We start from the raw sequence: 22492 nt of genomic DNA on the forward strand, positions 1-22492 counted from the left end.
CCACAGCAGCCCCACCACCATTCTTTTGGGAGTGCAAACATGGTGCCAAGAGATCTAGAAGATACCCATCCATGTAGAATCTTTTTTTCATAGCAAAAATGAGACGGATTGAGTAATTTGCCATAAATGAGACTTCGGCCAAGGGAGCAAGGGAAGGTAATATGAAACCATCACTATTTGTCTATACTATTTTTAATCTTATGTGGAAAGGCCAATCTTGTGATTTCCAATACTCAAACTTATCCATAATACTAAAGGAAGTCCAATCCATTAGCACTTTAGGCAAAACCTACACCCCCAAAGGATAGCTCAAGTGCTTGAAAAGAGAGCTTTAACCACCACGTCGCCTTGCTAACCCAAGGCCCAGAGATCACTCTTAGTGCAATTGATAAAAGGGCCAAATCAAATGCATTAATGTGTAGTTCTGAGGCAAGGGAAAATAAGTCCCATGTGGCCATTGCTCTTGAAATATTATCTAGATCAGCCTTAAGAAACATGAAGATGTCGTTTGCCAAGGCTTGCCCCACCAACTGTTACTATGAAGGGAGGGAGAGTCCGCCCACCTCACCATTGGCTGCTAGACAAGACAACATTGTCATGACACCACCATTGAGCAGAACTCTTGAAGAGGAATCTGTGCTAATAGTATTGATAAGTTTGAACATTCTTGAACCAAATCCCACACCTTGCATCAACTGACCCAAGAAGGACCATTCCAAATGATCGAAGGCTTTTTCAAGGTTCAACTGAACCATCACCATTTCTTGTTTTGTGTATCGAGCATAATCTATCCCTATCTGGATGTTCAAGATGTTGTGTAGAATATTCCTCCCTTTGATAAATCCATACTGGGCAAGGTGAATAATGTCTGGGAGGTATTCCTAGCACATGCAATCTATTAACCAAGACTTTGGTAAAGATGTTATACATATAGTCCAATGAGATTGGTTGCCAATGCTTCAAGGCTAAGGGGGATATCACTTTAGGGATCTATTTAATCAGACCCTCCTTCCAAGAGGGCAGCATGTGTCCAATTGTCCAAATCTATTGGCATAAGGTTGTCAAAGGTGCAGTCAAGTGAGTGGCATAGGTCTCAAAAAAGTCATTGGTGATACCATCCCACCCCGAGCTCTTGTCTTTAGGCAAATGCAAGAAGACATCCATGACCTCATCTTATCGGCAATATCTGATGGGACTTGATCTTTAACTAGATCACAAAACAAAGAACGGGCCGCACCAACTGCATAAAAAACACAGAGGACTGCAATCCAAGCAAGTCCATGAAATAGATCTGCACATTTGCACAATTGCTCACGGATATATGACCATTTCATGGTTGGAGCTGCTTAGGGGGACCACATTTTTCCTAGCAAAGGAAGCATGCAAGCAGTAATCAAACTTGTGCAACTAACAATTATTGGCTTATTGGTATGATCTATTTTGAAAAGTATTAACAAGCTATGCCAATCTTATGGAGATGAAAGTAAAATGAGATCTTGCGGTGCATCATCAAAACAGAGTGTGTCAGAGCCAATAGTTGCTTGGCAGCTTGCAACCGTTGCGTGCACAAGGTAGCTTGATGTATTCCATATTGTCTAGCAACTGTTTGTACATTGCATATTAGCTGATCAAGGGAAGCTGCCCCTTGGGATGAAGGTTCAGTGAAAATTGATTTAGCAATTGTTGCATATAACCATCAAATATCTCATAGGAGAAAGGAGGAGTTGAGATGCAATGGTAGCTTGCTTAAAAGGGCTTGAGAAGGATCAAGAGAATGCATATGCATCTCAAATACCATGGGAAAGTGATCAAAGAGAACGTAACCTTGCAAAACCCTAATCTCCAAAACCTCTATTAGAAAGGAATCATCATGCATAATGTTGAGCTGATCTAGGCGGCTCCAAGTTTCTAGGTGTTGCACCAAGTGGAAGGTGGAGCCATGATCTAGGGGAGATAACCAAGACCACAGATCATGTTTCAAATTTGTTGAAGCAAAGGCGTTCTAGTCTTGGCATTTCAGGCCATCCGCGAGTTCCTGTCTGGAAGTCGAATGCGATGGGTCAACACATTGATTGAAATCGCCCATGATAAATCCAAGCCTTTCGACAGAGAGCCAAAACCTCTACACCTCCATGAGATTGTATCAGCTAGAGCTCTTTATTTGGCAGCTAGAGTTCTCCTTATTTGTAGCTTTTAGCTTTCTTGTATTGCTCATTACATTTTCATTTGTTCTTCTTTTCAAACAGTTGTACCGTCATATAGATGATTGTAACTTATGGTCTCATAGGTCATTGTGACCTTTTGCATACGTTAATATATTATTTCTTTTCTTTTTTTTCTTTTTTTTGTAACGGGTAATAATATTAATTACCAAAAAAAAAATCAAGATAACAAGATGACAAAGTGCAAGGTGGCTCTAATCTATCGTGTATGAACTAGATACAACATATTCAACAAGTACCAAAGGATGAGAATGCAAGAGGCACCTTGGGACTAGACAATCTCAAAGGATGAAGTTTTTTGACAGGATTTTGTGGCATGGGCCTAGTCCTTTCTTGCCAATGTCTCCAATACTCCATCTTCAAAGAAATCTCCCAACATTGCAAAGGGAGTGGGTCGTTGATACTTGCTCACAAGGAAGAAGTCAAATTTGTAGGGTGGGAGGTAGAACCAAGATATGTGCGGTCTATAGTGTTGGAGAGCCACGATCACAAGGTGATGACTAGCTCAATTGCTGTTGTGTCAATGGGTGCTTGGGGAATAGTGGATCCTTGGCAAGAGGTGGAACGTGAAAAGTAGGTGCAATAGAGGATTTATCTTGGCAACAAGAATAAGTATGGAGGGGGTCCTATGAAATCACAAAAGGATTTGTAGGTGTTGTGGACATAGAAGTCTCCTTTGCTTTTCCTTTGTTGCGTCCATCCCTTGTCTCCAAATTTGAAGAAGAGGTAAGTTGCTTGCCTTTGGACTAAATAGGCTGGGTAATCCGTTGTTAGGCAGAAGTACCCCACTTGAGCAAGAACCAAAGAGGCCTTATGCCAGTACAATCGAAACACAACCAATTTGGTCTCTTTCTAGGAGTATCACACAACTTGCAAAGCTTGTTTCTGTTGGCTATCTTTAGGCTCAGAGATACCAACACAATGCCTTTGGCAGTCATATCATCCTTGAGAAGGGCCTAGTAAACAGCCGGGCAATTCTCCTCCTCCACCCATATAGGGCATGCCTGCTTGAGTAAAACTTTGAAATCTGCCATTGAATGCCAAGAGACAATATGCACCAACTGTTTATCAAACAAAAGGGGCTGCTTATTGAGGAGATCCTGTGCCGAAGTGGAAAGAAGCACAACCTTATAGAATCCACATGAACTAGCGAAGTTCTCCCCCATGCAATCCGTCTAAAGGATAGATATCAGCCACTAACGAATTATGGCAAGTGCGGGAATCCATCCAATGAAGAACAAAATAACGTCTTGGTCATGAAAATCAGAAAATGAGCAAAGAACCTCCTGAGTATGCACTTGTGTATCCAAAATCTCCTCCTCCATGCAGGCAAGAGTCTCTTGATTAATAGTGAGCTGAAGAATCACCCTGGTCAGGGGCCTCAAGAGCAGTAGGAAATTCAGCATGAAGATGTTTGCTACATTTGACAAACGGGTGAGCATCAAGAGGCGAAGCCATCTCATTAGTACAAGGCAACGTGTCTTCTTCCACCACATCTTCTTCTACACATCCATGTTTGGCCCAATGCAGTAGCAGCCACATCTACATAGTCCATGTGCAGGCTTGTCGCAAGCTTGTCACCAGAGGCATATCCATACCCGTAATCGGAAGGATACTGGTTCTAGGAGCACACAGAAGTGCTGAACATTATGGGAGGCTGAAGGGCAAGACGATGCCAAGTAGAGCAAGGCGAGGTCAGGGCGATAGGGGCTAGGACAAATTCACGGGCGTTAGGGCCCAACACATGCACACAGGCCGGGGAGCTCTTGGCGTAGGGTGACAATAGGGCAAGGGGCTTCTGCACCTAAGCTGCAGAAGAGTAACAGCTGGTGTAGGGTAGCATGCACAAGTGCCCAGGCTAGAAGATGATTAGGGCAATCATGCAGGTTGCAGGGAGATGCGCACAAGTGCTCAAGTTGGATGATGATGGGTGCAGGCTACCAAGTCCACGTGCAAGCACAAGGGCTCACCTGACATGCATATAGCCTCGTGTCCCTAGATGGGCATACTTGTATCCATTGTGGGCTTGCCCAGATGATGATGTCTACACTTATTGCACATTTAGATAGGATTTTCATTTTCACTTTTGACTTTCATGATATCAAGAGGATATTCCTTTGTACATGGAAATGTCTCATAGGCCGATTTGGTCTTTAGTAGATGTTAATACACATCTCTCTCTCTCTCTCTCTCTCTCTCTCTCTCTCTCTCGTGGAGTTTAAATTAAGTAAAAATATTTACATCAAGCCTTCTAGCCAGCCATGAGAATCCTATCAATCACAAGCCAAGCCAAAAGGCTACCAAAACACAGCTACAAATATCAAAACACAGCCTTTTGGCTTAACTTGTGATTGACAAGATTTTCATAGCTGGCGAGAAAAGGATAGCATATGAATATCATGCACACAATACGATAGGAGTGGAGTGAACTATATCCAGCTACCACCAAGGAGTAGCCACATCAAGGAGGATCAGGTCTATTGACATCATAGAAGAGATCTGCCATAAGAGTAATCCTCGAACACTGGCCACATGACCATGGATACTTGAGACCAAATAAAAAATAAAGGCATGACAAGAATACCAAATGTGTAGAGAGCTATCCATTTGAGAAAATGGAAGAGGCAAGGATGATCCGATTGCAAAGTAGACAAGGAAGGCATCTTGCCCCAAGACCCAAGAACAAATGGGCATTTGTTGTTGAGTGACAGAGGTCCACACATGGGAAACAAAGCTCCAAATCTATCACACCAAAGGGCAGGAGATGAAGAGATGAATTAGTGTCTCATCACAAGTAATGCAAAAGATACAATGGCCCTGTGAGATATTGCGAGCACGCAAGACATCCCCACTCGGAAGACTTTGATGAGCAGCCTACATACAAAAACTTTCCCTTGATAAGGAATCTTGGACCTCCATAATTGAAGAAATCTATCCCGCCACTTCTCTCTGCTATCCCAAGCACACCAGACTTTATTAGGTTTCTTAGTGACCCATTGCTTATCCTCTACCATCTTATGGTAGATCTGATTAGCTGACTTTTATGAAAATCATCAAGTTTCACAATCATCCAATCCTGCCAAGGCGAAGTAGGCTGAAATGCAAGCAATGGATTATAGCTCTGAAGCCGATCTTAAAAGGTCAACTAGATCTCACTATAACCTCTAAGCACTTGAAAGTATTGTTGTATGCGGCAGAAATAATAAAAATGGGAGTGCCTAGGAATAACAATATCACGTACCACTTATAGCCCCAATCTAGCCATCCGAATAAATTTAACTCACTGCAATTCTTTATTTGGCCAATCAAGCAGCCCGGAAGTGGCCAACACTTCTATTTGTAAGGATTTAGCCGCCTTTTAGAGATCAGGAGAATGCAAGCTGTAAACTGAAGAATATCTTCCCAAGAGAATCAAATGAATTAGGAGAAATGATTGTTACATTTTAAGAGGTCGCATAGAGTTGAGGACATGCCACCAAGATGCGTGCTCTCTCTCTCTCTCTCTCTCTCTCTCTCTCTCTCTCTTTTCGTAAATCTCTCTCTCTCTCAATCATTGGATACACTCCAAAAACTAATATTGCAGCAAAAAAGATTGATTGAAATGCACAGGCAAACGAGCAAGTAGAGCCTTAAAGGCATGAACCGGCCTATGAGTCAATTACAAAACCAAGGGATAGTGATTTGACAAGACATGGTGTCGCTCCACCCACATATCAATCACTGCAGGAGAAAAAGAATGGCTCTGACAAATGTGTATCCTATTAAGTCTGGCCCAAGTATCTGGATGTTGAAGAGAGCGATAAGTATATCTAGATTGCAAAGGATGCATCCAAGGCCACATGTCTTGTTTCAAAGACACATCTACGAGTGCATCCCAAGCCTTATGCTCACGACCATCCATGACCAAGTGAGGTGGAAGTTGCTTGATCCGCAGATATGCATGCATTAAAATCACCCATAATAAAACCTTGACAAGCCATGGAAAGACAGTGCAAGTCATCCCAAAGTTGACAATAGTCCCAAGGAGCATACACATCCACTAGCCACAAAATCTCACCCTCATATATGATTTCTAGCATCAAAAATCTACCGCAAGCAGCATGAGAAACCAAGGATGGTTGCAAGGAATATTGAACAGTCAACATAACTCCAGATTTATGTGGAACCTATCCACTAAAAAACATTGTATAATCCTGATATACATAAGAAGAACTTGCCAAAGCACGTTGTTTGTGCTCCAGGGCACAAAAAACATCCCAATTACCAGCCAAAACAATTCTTCACAATTGATACTACTTATTGCCATAAGAGATGTCTTTAACATTCCATAAAGCAAGTCTCATGATAAACAAAAAGAGAGAGAACAACTGAATCACCACTTTCACTTTAACATCCATAGCTTTACCAGCCTAAAATCTCTCCATCTCACCACAGATCAAATCCACAAGATTTGGCCTCTGCAAACTAGCAATCAAAGCACTAAAAGAGAACTGCAATTGCTGAGAACAGAAAACATCTCGAGGGGGCAAAAGCTGCCCATGAGCATCAAAGCACAAAGCAAAATCAAAAGCACTTTTATCAACCGCACCAACTACAGGTACAAGCAAAGATTGAGGTTTCATGTAAAAACCCCTACCTCTGCATTGAAAAGTCTGAGTAATAGGGTAAGGAGATGGGTGAGAAGGAACAAGGTTCCGATCAAGCATTTCGTCTAATCACAGTAACCCAAGAATCATCCTGAGGAGGTAGATTTTGACCAACTGAGTGCGATTCACACTCAATACCAACTTGGGAAACATCCTTATTTTCATTATCATGTCCTTGTAGAGCAAGAGGTAGAGGAGCAACATCTTGTTGCTGAGTCAATGGCTAGGGATCATGCTCTTGTATATCCATGTTAGGATCCAAAGAATGCTGCAAAACCTCAAGGCTACTATCGCATTCGGAAATAAAATGGCCGAGTTGGCCACATCGAAATTAGTGTCCAGCAAATGTCCCCCATTTGAGCTCAAAAAACAATGTCTACAACCCAGGGACCTCAAAACGAATTTTAGTAGGCCGAGGTTTCCTAGTGTCCCAAAGCATACAAGCCCTATTCCTATTGCAGGAGGCCAAACAGGGCTCCACCAACACCTCCCCAAGGGATCTCAAAACCAAAGGGAGAAGTCTCCAAAGATGTGCATGAAAATTAACTACCTCCACCCAGATTGGGCATGCTTGCCTAAGAACCTCCTAAAACTCAACCATAGGCCTCCATGGAACCATACGGACCAGCTAACCATCCAAAAACAAAGGAATATGTTGCATAATGCGGGCGCGTACATCCAGAGTATGAAAAAGGACCTAAAAAAACCCCCTCCATCCATCATAAATCTCTTCCACGAGAGGAGCCTGCACTTGCCCAAGAACATCATCATGACGTGCATCAACACTCACAAGTATGGGCTGTAGTCAAGCACAAATCCAATCAATCAAAGGAGTCCTGCACGTCAAATAAAGGATCGCTGCCCTCTCATGAAAGGCAGCAATGCTGTAAAACTAGGTCAATTCCCATGACAGCAACCACATGATCCCCTTCCGGTAAAGAGCTCACTTTACCCTCATTGGCATGAACAGAATCAGATATAAGATTTTGGCAATGGCAAGCATGAAAGACACATTAGCATGTGAGTAAGAAACACGAACATCTTACTAAGGCAAATCCAGAGCACACAAAACTGGTTCATCAACCATCATCCTATGGCATTTTCCCATCTCATCCCCTTCCATAAACCACCTAGAATCCTCAGCCAAAGAGTCACCATCCGACTCAACCAATTCTTTCCCATCCCCATGCCCAATATGCTGGTCAAGAAAAGCCACATCAATTACCACTCGATGCCTGCATATTAGCCATAATAAAGCCCAACCTTTGTGTGTGCTGCGCAAAATCTCTCTCTCTCTCTCTCTCTCTCTCCTGTTCCTGTGTGTAGGTCAGGAGGTATGGGCAAAGACCTCGGTTTCGTGTGTGCTGCAGGGGCCTTGAAGGCAGGCATGAACTGCAGAGGCAGCAAGTCAGGAGCGCTGAGCTTCAGGTCACTGTGTTGGCCCACGTTTCCCATCTCTGTAGGGGTGGCAGGTCAGTAGCACTGAGCATCAGGTCCAGGTCGCTATGTTGACCCTCATTTCCGGATCTGTGTGCAGGGCAGGACAGCAGAGGCACCAACACAGTAGCAGAACCAGAGGGCGTCTCTCTCTCTCTCTCTCTCTCTCTCTCTCTCTCTCTCTCTCCAAACTTCCAAGTCCCCCCCCCCCCTCTCTCTCTCTCTCTCTCTCTCTCTCTCTCCCTCCTCGGTGTTACGACGGGATGCTGGCGTGACGACGAGATGTTGGCGTGACGACGGGATGCTGGCGTGACGGAGGGAGTCTACGTCGTATCTCTCTCTCTCTCTCTCTCTCTCTCTCTCTCTCTCTCTCTGGCATGACGAGATGCTGGTGTGAGCGACAGGATGCTGGCGTGACGAGACGTGTCTAGCGTGACGGACGTGTCTGACGTGATGGACGTATCTGGTGTGATGCTGGTGTGACGAGACGTACCTGGTGTGATAGACGTGTCTGGCGTGAGCAACGGGATGCTGGCGTCACGGACGTGTCTGGCGCGAGTGATAAGAGCTGACGTGATTGTCATGTCCCCGTCCTACAAGAGGCAGCAGTCTAGTGGGAGCAATGGTAGTGACAATAGTCTGGCGGGACTGTCGTGAGTGCTGACCCGAAGGAGCTGCTCTGCAAGGTCACGTCTCTGCACAGGAAGACAACCACTGTCCTGCAGGGACATGCATGTACTTAGAATGACATGAATGATGGCCTGTCTGCTGTGTCCTAGGTGAATGTACTGTGGCAACAGTGACGAATGCAGACACTCTCAGATTGCACTTACTCTCTCAGACTGACATAAATGCAGGCACTGTAAATGTACTGTGGCAGCAGTGACGAATGCAGACACTCTCTCAGACTGACATGAATGCAAACTGACATGAATGCAGACACTATGAATGTACCGTGGCAGCAGTGACGTATGCATACACTCTCTCAGACTGATATGAATGCAGACTTTGTGAATGCACTGAGATTGCAGATGTACTCAGACTGATGTGAACCTTGCATGCTGTGTGGACTGGAAACCTGCGTGATCTCAGATTGACGCACATTAACATTTCATGCTACAGTCATATCTTATGATGCAGTCACATTGACAGTCTATGATATAATGTCTCTAGTTCATGCTAGAGTGATAGTTTATGTCACTGGTTTACTACTCTACTCAGACTGTAAACAGTTTTATGCTATAGCGCATACTATAATTACGATGGAAGAAACTGACAATGAAGGAAATCACAAAACCAACCATGGAGACAATGTTTCATACACCACCAAAGACCACGAGATACAAGACCTATGGGCGTAAAACCCGAGATTGGAACGTCTCTCCAGGGTCGAGTAGATATGGGAAGACATCCCGCAAAATTAATGAAACACTATATGAGGAGATGTTGACCATACTCCGTGCCGAAATACATACCATGAGGAAGGAAATGGAAAAGGACATACAAGAGCGGGTTCGAGCTGAAATGATGGAAGAACTAAAAAAGGAGATGCAACAAACATTGGATGCACGCATAGCAGAGAAAGACTCATTGATCTCTAATCTACAAGAAGAACTAGAGGAATGCAAAAAGAAACTGGACACACAAAAGGAACCACAAACCTCACCGGAACTACAAAAAGAAATGGATGTTTTAAAAAAGGACATGCACACCTATGCAAGTGTGGTGGAAGGCACCCAAAAGAAAATGGAGAATGTTGAGAATACCGTCAAAGAAAATGCAGAATGGATAGATGTGGCAAAAAAGAACAAAGGAATGCCTGGCAACAAAGTGGAAGTCATGAATGCCACCTTGGAAGAAGAGGCAAAAAGACGGGCACGCGCACTCCACGTAAGAGTGGTTGGACTAGACGAGAAAAGCTCCCCAATTGAAGATGCTACAGCTCTTGCCACCAAAATTGGAGCTACAAATGTACCCATCATTGGGGCTTGCCGAGACGGGAAGGCTGGCACAAAAACAAAAGTCCTCATCTTGAAGTTTGGAGACCTGGAAAAGAAGAGAGCCTTCCTCTCTAAGAGGATCGCTCTCAAAGGAGAAAAGATCTACCTAGATGAAGACCTCACCCCAGCCCAATTAGCCCACAGGAGGGAAAATATGCCACGTGTTCTAGAGGCACGGAAAGCAGGTAAATGGGCTGTATACAGAGATGGAGGAGTCATCATCACAGAGAAAAGGACGGCATGACGGTGCACGGCCTATGAGACCCTGAAGTTCACACTGTGGAATTGCAATGGCTTCCTTAAGACAGATGTAGGTTATTTTGAGGATACTTTCAAAGGTATAGACATTGCTATGTATACTGAGACACATCAATGTAAAGACAGCCGTTTACCTGATGTATATGGATATAGATGGGAAAGTGTATATCGCCCTCAGCCTAGACGGCCTGGAGGGACGAGGGGATCAGGAGGTGTGGCAATTCTATTTAGAGAAGAGCTCCGAGATACAGTCCAAGTGGTACATAGAGATGTAGAGGCAAGATACATGTGGATCAGGTTACGTACAAGCAGAACTCGAGACATGTATATTGCCATATGCTATTTTCCCCTTGCATACTCTAAGTTTGCCCCTAAAGAGACATCTCCGTATACACCACTATATGAGGACATAATGGGATGCATGAGAATTGGGGATGCTCTACTAGTAGGAGACTTTAATGCACGCACAGGAAGCAACCAATCTACTTTCTTTGACACTAGTGATGAGATGTTCAGAGATATTGCATTAGATGAAGTGGGATTAGTTAGATCAGCCCAAGATGGAGAGATAACAGAATATGGAACACACCTACTGGCACTGGGAAGTGCACATGGTTTGGCCATCCTTAACGGTCTACCACAGTGGCCAAGATCTAATGGCTTCACATGTTGGAATAACAAGAAAGGGTCAAGCACAGTGGACTATTTGATTGGATCACCCAACTTGCTACCTGACATAAAAAGGTTTGAAATCTCAGACAGATCAATTGGATTAGTAGCAGACCATGCTATTCTAGCTTTCACAATGCAATATGGGCATTACACGAAGCACAGTCACACATACCAAAATTACCATGCTATGATTTTGTGGAAGCGACCTCACACATATACAGCTGTGCGAGATGCATTGAGGGAGCTAGACACACAGGCCTCTCTGGATGAGTTTACAGGACAGTTGGCCGAGATAATACACACTTCAGCAACATACGCTTTCCCACTGATTGGAGCGTTGAAAACCACTCTGTAGAAAGAAGCGGTCAATCCGTTGGTACCAAGCACGAGGAGCTTGCTTCAGGCCATAAAGGGCCTTCCACAGCCTGTAGACATGATCCTCCGTCCCCTGCACAAGAAAACCAGGAGGCTGTGAAACAAACATCTTCTCCTCAAGAACGCCATTCAGAAAGGCTGACTTGACGTCCATCTGATAAACAGGCCAACGGTGGTGAGCTGCAAGAGCCAAAATAACTTGAATGGTAGACATCCGAGCTGTAGGAGTAAAAGTCTCAAAGTAGTCCAAACCTGCTCTCTGTGCAAAACCCTTGGCAACAAGCCTAGCTTTATGCTTGTCCAAGGAGCCAAAGGCCAGGCTGGCTTCAGGAGGGGATATACAACTCTAGACCATATCTTTACGTTGAGGGCAATCATTGAAGAAGGCAAGGCATTCAAGAAAAAGATCTATTGCTGTTTTGTGGACTTTCACAAGGCCTTTGACACAGTGCCATGTGCTAGACTCATGAAAAGAATGCAAAACATTGATGTGCCCGTAGAGATACAGTGGAGTATCTATGCCTTGTATGAGACAGTGACAGTCAAAGTACGAACACCTGAGGGCATCTCAGATACAGTCAATAGCAACATTGGGGTGAAACAAGGCTGTCCACTTTCACCGACACTTTTTGGGCTGTATATTGATGAAATTTCAGAATATGTGAATAGGACAGGTGGGGCCGGAGCCAGCCTAGCTAGAGTGTTGATACCATTGCTGCTTTATGCCGATGATATTGTACTTATATTTGGCTCACCTGAGGGACTAAATAGACACTTGGATGCATTATCAGCTTTTTGCAGAGATAGAGATCTTAAGGTGAACCTTGGGAAAACTAAAGTTATGGTATTTAACACTTCAGCTGCTTGGGTGACAAGAGCTGAGCACCAGTTTACTTTTGACGGAGAGCCAGTGGAGATGGTTAGGCAGTATGTTTATTTGGGGGTCACATTGAAGGGACCACAGTTCTCTTGGAGAGAGACATCAGAGGCTCGTTTGGCAAAAGCATATGCAGCCTTAGGTGCATTGGAGAGGCAATGTGCTCACATACAATTTCATGAGCGGCGCACCAAACTGTGGCTTTTTGACACCCTGGTTACACCCACGCTCCTATATGGGGCAGCTATTTGGGGTCCGAGTCTCTTTCACACGAGGAGACAGCCTTTGGGAGACCAGGATGGGCCAGAGAAGGAATACTATGATGGATGGGAGCATATGGAAAGACCACTGGTCATGATGATCTCACGCATGATACGAGCGAAGAGCTCGACCCCACATGAGATTATCAAAGCTGAGTTGGGAGCATCACCCATGGTGGCTGAGGCCTTGGTTCAGGCAGTGACTTTCATACATAGACTATGGGAGCTCCCCCAAGATAGATACCCACGGCTAGCCTTGGCCTCTTCTAGACAACTAGCAGCAGACGGTGACAGACACTGTTGGTATGCTCAAATGAGTACATGGATGAATCTACATGGGCTGCAGATTGACAGACTATCCCCCTTTGACTATAGCCTGGATTGCCCTACACTTGACCTAAGCCGATCAGAGCTAAACCATGTGATCAGAGCAGACATACTGAAGTTAGATACGGAGAAGACCTGGATCCGACCCACTTCCTCCAGGTATCTGAGGATGGCACGCTACCAGACCCACTTCCTCCAGGTATCTGAGGATGGTTTCATCACCCGACCCAATTACATGGACACACAGCTGCCTCATGGACTACGCACAATTATTGGTCAGATCCGCACCTCATCCCACCACCTGAGGATTGAGACAGGCAGATGGGAGGGTATACGGACAGAAGAACTCATATGCCCACTATGCGACAGAGAGCCAGAGACAGAGGAACACTACATCTGCCGATGCATTGTATATTATGACATACGAGGTAGATACCATTGTGTGTTTCGAGAGGGTTTTGGGCCCCTGAGACGGATCATGCAGTTTGAGGATCAGAGATGCTTGGGATTTTTCCTCTTGGAGCTCCAGAGGCGCAGAGCAACAATTCTATGGAGTAGGAGGCCCCCACAGCTCGGCTCACATAGACAGAGAGCAGTCACTGACTTTTTCACTGATACACGACAGAGTATGGCAGATACCACTACTACTACCACACAGCCTATAGGAGTACATCATCATTGGACCTCATCTTCTGTAGGTGTCCCTTTGGATAGAGCAGTGGCACTTAGCCGGTCTAGGCGCCCACGTCCACCCGGACGAAGGCCTAGACATCCACACCACAGACAAATTAAAGCCATCATTTAGCGCCACAAGAGACAGATGCCGAGACGCCTCAGCCATGCAGAGATACACCTCCCTAGAGAACAGACATATCATTGATGGAGAGTTTTCCTTTCTCTACTCTCACTTTCAGATCACTGACATGTTTCCCTTTTATAGGACACTATTTCATTTCCTTTTCAGTCTTATAGGCATGTGTTTTTCATCTTTTTTCTCATTCCGGATGAGAAACACACCATCATTGTATGTACTGCTTTGGTCTCATAGGCCACATTGGCCTTTTAGAGACGTTAATATACCTCTCTCTCTCTCTCTCTCTCTCTCTCTCTCTACACATGCACTCTATGTGACCTCTACTATGCACTTGTGTGTTATTTGGTATGGCTGGGTACAAGAAAATCAGTAACATGGAAGACACTTTAATTAAGCTGCTACACTAAGAGATGGGCAGTCAATTATGATTTGAAAGAAGTTCATTAGCAAGCATGGGAATATGTTGCAACCAAGTGGTCCTAGAACCTGGCTGATTGTTCTTTGGGGTGCAATCTGTATCAGTTACACTCACCAAGGCCTATTCTATGGTCTTCCTTAACTGTGAATCCTTGTGGCATGTCCAAACCAGGATTCAGCAGATTGTATGCTTTAGCGGCACCTTGATGTGGATTTATTAGTCCAGCATTTTCAACTGCAGTAATTGCAATGCCTGCAGTTTTTTGTTTCAAGGAAATCTCTAGTCTGGTTAGCTACTATAATTCAATTCTTTTTATCATTTTAATAAAAACCACCTCCTGTGTGTGCTATGGAGAGGCAGGGGTGTGTTTGTTAAGCGGCAAAAAACACTTCCAGTTCTCTGTAATTTGTTATTGTTGTCACTGTACAACATCTTTTTAGGTCAAGCCAATAGATCCTAAAATGGATTGAATTTGCAGGAACTGGGAAGACATCCTCTGCACGTGTGATAGCCAATCAAGCGGTACATTTCTATCGAGCATTTGGATTGACTACCTGGAAATTTTTTTATGGATTGGCTAATGTCTCTCAGGAACAAACAGGGTGTGCCAATGTTATATGTACCTCTGGAAGCAGTGGTGTCCAAATATTACGGTGAAAGTGAGAGGATCTTAGGGAAAGTGTTTGATAATGCGAACAAGTTTCCAAATGGCTCGATTATATTTCTGGATGAGGTAAACACATATATGTTTATACCATGTTTTGTAATGGCCATTATGTAGCAAATTCTTCCATTGGATGAATGAGTCAAGCTTTTCTTTTCTGGACAGATTGATGCCTTGGCAATGACACGTGACAGTGAAATGCATGAGGCAACCCGGCGCATGCTTTCGGTCCTCCTTAGGCAGGTGGGTTTGTAGAAATGGAGTTTGGGGGTACATGTAGTGTTTGTCTTTCTTGTCTCTTGCTAATAAGCAGACAAGGGCCTGACATGATGACCAATCATAAAACGGGATTTTGCAATAACTTTGTTCTTTTATTATTATGAAGTTCATATGCTTATTTGGTATCGTATTAGTTTACTACTCTTAAAACTGATCTTGTAGCGGTACTCAAAACCTCAATTATTTTTAGAGTTTTTGGCTGAGTACAAATTTTTTTTGGACATAGAGTTTTGACATGGCTTTGTTACAGATAGATGGATTTGAGCAAGACAGTAGAGTAGTTGTAATTGCAGCCACAAACAGAAAGGAGGATTTGGATCCTGCACTTATTAGGTATGTAATCAAGGTTTTTTTTAATAGGTATCCATATCAACTCTCTTGACTGGCCACCGCTTTTTAGGATGAATTGTGCTTTTAATAAGACCGACCTTTTCAGGTAACTGATGTTTAGCTTCTTGGTTTGCAAACTTTGCAGTCGATTCAATTCATCCATTACTTTTGGTCTACCTGACCGAAAAACTCGCGAGGAGATAACAGCACAGTACGCCCGCCATTTGACATCATCTGAACTGGCTGCAATTGCTGAGGCTAGTGAGGGGTTAGTTGATGATGAGCTATCTTATATTTGCAAATTTGGGGAAGTGTTAATCAAGTGAATGTTTAGGCTAGGCCCAGAAGAGTCATGTTCAATAGACTCTTTTGTTAACTAAATGTTTTATTGGCTCAATTATGACTGTTAAATTGTAAGTATCTGCATGTGGAGACTTTAATGTGGCCAAGAGTACTTTAAGCTCTTGATTGATCAGCGCTGATGGATGCTGGAAATCACCTCACCAACCCCGTCAAGCTCCTATCTTATTTGGTAAACCTATGTAAAAGCTGCCTGTTGTGCTGGCCAGTCGGCTGATATACATCCCACCTTCCTGGATCACATACTCCCCTGTTTTCTGTCTATGCTCACTCATTGGCAAATACAGGGACTTGCAGAAACTAACATTTCCTGCACAAGATCACAGGCCAAAGTTTTTAGGAGCCATAGCTAAAGAGTATGGACGGTTTCATTATGACATTTAAGAGTTTGCCAGTTGTAGTGGGATATCCATATTTTGATTTCTTCAGCCTCTTAACGGCTGCTTTGTGGATTTTATGAAGTCTTTGACAAGTGCCAATCCAGTGCACAATTTTTGATTTCTTCAGCCTCTTAAACAGCTGCTTTGTGGATTTTATGATGTCTTTGACAGGTCCCTCCAGTGCACCATGAGTTTGCCTCTTTAAAAGGTCATAATGTCCTACCAGTTACAATGCATACAAGGACCAGAATTCTCTTCACTAATAGAAATTTATTTGTGATCAGTCATCTTAGGCCAGACCTCAATTGCAATCAACCTTAGTGTAAAGAGAGATTATTATCTCTCCCATACATGTTTCTCTCATTCCTCAAAGGCCCATGTAAAGAGAATCAATGCTCCCCCAATTTTACCATCCACGGGCTATCCATGGAGTAGTAGTGAAGAACCAAAAATGTGGCTGAGCATTATCCTGTACTTTGTGTTGGCCATAATCTCTGGCCTGGTAGTTTTTTAACGTAGTGTGAAAGGAATAGAAATTGGGTTCAGCTGGTTACAGAAGCGGGTTTCATATGGATATTGAAGCACCATGATCCGTTAGAGGAACAACTCCTATTATGAGTCATGATGGACAAAAAAAGAAAACTAGGAAGAAATAAGGATGCCGTTCATTTGATATCCTCTTCCACTACTAGAACATATCTCAATTTTGCTATGCTCTTCCATTAAATCTAACATGAGTGAATTTACAGCAAGAATGCTGTCCAAGGAGTAAGACCTCCTATCCAAACAAAAGCGTGATACAGAAATCTCAGTAGATAACACATCAGGATGGCCCGATTTAGAATGCAAGTGGCATAATTTGATATTTCTTTCAAATACAGAACCATATGAAAGACCAAACCCACAAAACTTCAACGCATCCTGTAAACAGAAACCAAAACATACTCTGCAGACGGCAGATACTGCTGAAATGACATGGCTTAAAACATGCTGACGAGGCTTAAAATGGTTCCAACATGTCCCTAGTCAGGGTAACAAAGAGAACCAGAACTGAATGCTTCTAGCTATCAACCTTGGGAAGAAGCTCTAAGGACCTCTTATCAAAAATCATCAACTAATAGTTACATGAATTTTAGAATGAGCTGAGAAAGAGTGTATACAAAGAGCCTCCAACAAACACCATCAGATACCTCTTTTAATTATCAAAACAAAAAACTTGTGTGAAAGAAATTGCAGAATCACAACGAAGAGGCCACTATAGGCCAATAGGAGTGGAGAGGCCCCAAACGGATTACTCTAGAGATGTCCAGCCAGGGAAATGGTAAGCCAAGTCTCTAACCAATTGAGAGACGATAGTGATGAGCTATTGAATGCGCCATAACCTACTGGAAAAGAACATCAAGGACCAAGGGCCATGGGATGGGCATCTAAGCTGCAAGGGATGGTGGCTTGATGATGAAGGAAAGAGGTTGGCACATGAAAAAAAGGCTTGATGAAGACTATAATCCTTGAAGAAGCTCTGAAGATCTCAGGAAGCTATGGAATCCGCAATCACATCGAGCTCCTCATGATCTTGGGAATCCCCCTCTAAAACAAGAAGGGCTGGGGAATGCATAGCCGCATCTCCAAGATTGTCCCCTAAAAGGAATGAGGGGTACAAAGGAACCACAAGAGGAGATGATGGAAGGTGGGGTAAAACTTGTGGGATGGGGAGTGCACAGATGGCAATGGATATGGCTATGGAAAGCTGCCTCAAAGGGTCCTTCTCACTAGAAGGGGGATGAAGCTAATATAGCTCCCTCTTTTGCCAACTTGTTGCAAGCATGGCTCCTAATATAGAAGCCTCAATCAATATGTCCTGCTTGGTGAGACAACCTGGGTAGCAAGTCTTGTAAGGCCGTGAACAAAGAGGATATGGAAACCCAAGTAAAAAAACATGGAGGACTTCTAATATGAAGCTCGAATTTAGAGGGTTGGAAAACAAAGGTAAAATGCCAACACCACAAATAGGTACAATGAGGTGGCACCAAAGAGGATATGGAAACCCAAGTAAAAAACATGGACGACTTCTAATATGAAGCTCGAATTTAGAGGGTTAGAAAACGAAGGTAAAATTCCAACACCACAAATAGGTACAATGGGATGTCACCAAAAGTGATTGTACCCTCTTGTAAATGGGGATCCTAGAGCTCGTCTCCTCAAGGAGTTATATGATTCCAAGCACTATAGTCAATAAGCCAAGGCCTCTCTGATGTAGATAAGGTAGTTGAAGAAGACTCCTTCAATTGATGGATGTGGAGGAATATTGACCCTATTGTAATAGCAAAAGTAGAGGTAGATGTAGATTAGGGCTCTATTATCCTTCACCCCTAGACGAAGGTAAGGATGCTTATTCCAACACCTCTCCTTGGGATGCAAGGTCTTTCCACAATGTGGATACTTGGGACATCCCTTGCACTTCCCCTTTGTGTCTATATCAAAGTTGAAAGATGACTCCAATTTATTTGGCTTCTTTCTTCCATATTTTTTGCTTGGATTATCCTTTACCCACTGAGGATACTACAAAAGCACAGCTCTATGCACTAGGTCCAAAAGAATTTCTCTCCTCATGATGTGGATCCTACTCAAGCACCACAAGGGTGTTCAGGTTAAAATGCATTCTAAATTAAATTAGCTCTTAATTACAACCCCAAAACTCAAAATCACTAAACTTAGAAAGAAAACATGCTTTGAGAGGACCCATCCATCTATAAATAGATAGGCTGCCCACCACTCAGCCTTAATCTCATTTGCTACTGTTGTATGACCATCTATTTGTACTACTTGAACCTTCCAGCCTGTCGCCAACTGCCATGTGGCAAATTTATCTGCATTTGTTGTTGTACTGTGCCACCAAGAGTGCCACATCGGGAGTTGTACTTGTGCTTTACTGCTGCACCCTATCACCCTGCTGCTATGTCATTATTTGAACAGTGTTTTGCCGTTCTTCATCATCACTAACCAAATTTGGCTGAGATCTGCTCATAATGGTTGAGAAATGCGGAGATCTCCCGAGAATGGGTTGGAGAAGGTGAGAGAAAGCCAACATGAGAGAGAAATCTGATTTTCTTTGCAAGAAAACTCTAAATTTTTCCTATTACCTACTCCACCATGCATTTTATCACAACTGCCATGCACCTCCAAAATGTTGTTACCTAATCAGAAATATTGCTGCCAACCCCTAGAAGGTGACTCCTTGCTGTCTCCTATCTATTGAGGCCCCCAAATGGCTATCTTCTACAGCAAATTGTTGTTCTCTGATTAGAAAATGGACCAGCAGCTCTCTCTCTCTCTCTCTCTCTCTCTCTCTCTCTCTCTCTCTCTCTCTCTCTCTCTCTCAAGCTATAAACTAACTAAATGGGTGAGACCCAGCCTCCATAAACATTTTCTTAGTTTACATGGCCATTTTTGTCAAGAAGCAGTTTTCTAAACCCATTTTTCAGCATTATCCAGCCATTTAATTAATTTTCAAAATTAAATAATGTTGAAAATTAATTTCAGCCCTTCTGTCCATATCCAAGATTAAATGTGCCCATCCATAATTAAATAGCTAGGCCATTTGCAACCTGGAGTGGTCCCCAACCTCTATTGACCCTTAGACTGGCATTAATAGAATAATTCATAATGCTAGTTCCTAGTGTCATCATCGACACTTATTGGCCAAATAACTGTCCTAGAGTCAAAAGTGACACCAACTAACTCTCTAACGCCCAACTGGCATAACTTATGACAACTTTTGCCTTTGACATGCACTACATGCTCGAGATCCTTGGCCCGTTACCATGAAATAATTGCCATGTGCATCACATATACTAAACAAGCTTGCACATTTGATTAATAACTTAATCAAATGTTACCGGCAAGATTAAAGCATCTCAAAATCTCACATCCTCGTGATAGACCTCTCCCTTGAAATCCTTGCAATCGTTCTCAATTGCATAGCATTGTCCCAAAGGAAAAGCATATTGCACTCGAATTTCCATAAGGCATCACAATCACAATATTGGCCACTATTGTTCAACCATGCCACATGGCCCGAACCTTACTAAAAATTTCCAGCCAGCATAAACAATCCAGAACTATTGCTAGAAACCCATTGGATACCTCCATTGCCCATGTTTCTCAATTGTTCTAACTTTCAACCATAGAAAAGCAATAATTCAACATAAAGCATGGCTAAAACTATCAACGGCATTTACTAACTTGCTGTTGTCCATGGAACTTTTTGTAAACCATTGAAAACTGAGCATAATCTGATCATAAATGGATTACTTGCTGATCTGAGGACTAACCACAAAGTGAGGTAAAGCTACTTAAAATTTTTGCCTCAAAGTTTAGGTAAATTTCATGCCAAATTGAGCAGAAGCTAGTGCAAAAGTATAGTTCCGATGCTCGGGTGAAACTCATACTCATCTGCATATCTCAGAGTGACTAGTACATTAAGTAGTAACCTCATCGCAAACATATTGTCAACACAGTACCTTGGATGCATGCTAAATATATCCGAGATCCACTACATACAAGAGTTATCCACAACTAGTAGAGTGGAAGTGCTACCTCCCCCTTGAGCATTAGGTAATACTCCGGACCTCTAGTTTGTTGAACCTGATTGAGTCCAAACTAAAGTCGGGTCTTAACTAAAAGTCATCCTTTTAGCATCCATTGATGAATAACTCTGAAATTTTACCAAGTATCTCCTAGAAACTTTTCATTTGACCTTTTTTACCTTATGTGTCAAAATCTACTTAAGTACCGACAGACATATCCCTTGGCACATCACTATGAAAAGGCCTTAACAAATTGACATGAAAGGCATTGTGTATCTGCCAATGTGGAGGTAATTTTGCCAATATGCCACATTGCTGATCTTCTCCAACATTTGGAAGGGCAATAGTATCTCATACTCAACTTTGGATACAATATTTCTCTTCCTTTCATCTTTTTCAGACTTGCCTTTTCAAAACGCAACAATACATCATCGCTCTCTGCAAATTGCAAAGCATGTCTGCGACGATCAGTTGCTCTCTTTTGGTTTTCTTGTGATCTCTAAAGTGCATTCTTTATCTTTCCATAGGCTGCATGTAAGTCTTTCACATAACGGTCAACCTCGAAGATCTTATCCTTAGTATACAAGATAAGCGGTACGTGCTTGCCACCCTCAACCACCTTAAATGGAGCTTTGCTAGAGGAACTATGCACTATGTTGTTGTAAGCAAACTCAACCAAGGGCAAATACTACTCCCACTATGTCTTGTGGTCTGAAACATAGCACCTCAAAAGATCTAAGGCTGTGGAAGTTTCTTCGTCAAATCGACCATCTGTCTGTGGATAGAAGAATAATGAGAATTTCAGCGTGGTACCCATATTCTCAAGCAACCCCTTCCAAAATAATCTAGTCATCCGAGGGTCTCGATCTCTAGTGATCAACTCTAGCATACCATGATACTTAAAGATGGTGATGCAAAAACAATCGTGCCATATGATCAGTCTTTATTTTCTTCCTCATGGAAATGAAATGAGCTTGTTCGCTAAACTTGCAGATAATAGACCATATCCCATTATTCCCTGTAGGTTCCTAGGAAGCTCAAAAATAAAATCCATTGCAATGCTCTACCAAGGCCTATCTGGAATAGGCAAGGGCTGCAACAAACGCGGCATCTTTTGCCTATCATGCTTTATCTTCTGACATACGATACATGTCCTGACAAACAATTCTACATCATGTCTAAAAGTTGGTCAATAGAAGAAATGCTCCACTTCCTTAAACATGGCATCAATACCTCTGTGTCTTGCATTCAGAGGAGCATGACTTTCAATGATAACTCTAGGCCTTAATTGCTTTGTGATACACAGTTGTCCATTCATCATTAGAAATCCATCTCTTAGCACAAGGTGCTCATGTCTCTGGCCATTGCAAAGCTGATCATAAACATTAGCAAAGTCTAAATCAGTAACATATTGCTCTTTCATGGCATTCAACTCAGTGTGGTAAACTATGCTGACAGCTAAAATTTGTGGCTTACGCGACAGTGCATTAGCCAGAACATTCTTTTTACCTTCATTATGTACAATTTGAAGATGAAACATAGAGAGAAAATTTTCCCATCTCATATGCTTCTCTGACAACTTTGTCT

The 22492-nt window shown here is 42.9% G+C and overlaps 2 protein-coding genes across 2 annotated transcripts in view; both read left to right on the top strand.

Moving 5' to 3' along the window:
- Nucleotides 1–22492, top strand: part of LOC148021973 (uncharacterized) — a 163236-nt gene that overhangs the window by 115391 nt on the left and 25353 nt on the right. Inside the window, exons 8-12 of the mRNA XM_087697519.1 lie at nucleotides 14785–14828; nucleotides 14908–15039; nucleotides 15136–15213; nucleotides 15500–15582; nucleotides 15725–15847. Of these exons, the coding sequence (XP_087553645.1) occupies nucleotides 14785–14828; nucleotides 14908–15039; nucleotides 15136–15213; nucleotides 15500–15582; nucleotides 15725–15847 (460 nt within the window). The remainder of the gene's footprint in view (nucleotides 1–14784; nucleotides 14829–14907; nucleotides 15040–15135; nucleotides 15214–15499; nucleotides 15583–15724; nucleotides 15848–22492) is intronic.
- LOC148021975 (uncharacterized) lies at nucleotides 8205–14512 on the top strand. Its single transcript, XM_087698067.1, has 3 exons — nucleotides 8205–8340; nucleotides 12183–13669; nucleotides 14411–14512. The coding sequence occupies exons 1-3, from the start codon at nucleotides 8205–8207 to the stop codon at nucleotides 14510–14512; spliced, it is 1725 nt and encodes a 574-aa protein (XP_087554193.1).

The sequence above is a fragment of the Lygodium microphyllum genome, chromosome 17, assembly GCF_053477565.2.
Source record: "Lygodium microphyllum isolate KBCC chromosome 17, Lygodium_microphyllum_v1.1.10, whole genome shotgun sequence".
NCBI lineage: Eukaryota > Viridiplantae > Streptophyta > Polypodiopsida > Schizaeales > Lygodiaceae > Lygodium > Lygodium microphyllum.

Bases quoted from the DNA above. Each gene is read 5' to 3' on its own strand.
- LOC148021975 (XM_087698067.1), top strand. From the start codon at position 8,205: ATGGGCAAAGACCTCGGTTTCGTGTGTGCTGCAGGGGCCTTGAAGGCA. The intron at 8,341-12,182 runs GTCAGTAGCACT...AGGGCATCTCAG, and splicing joins CATCTCTGTAGGGGTGGCAG to ATACAGTCAATAGCAACATT. The intron at 13,670-14,410 runs GTCACTGACTTT...AATCTGTATCAG, and splicing joins GCTCACATAGACAGAGAGCA to TTACACTCACCAAGGCCTAT.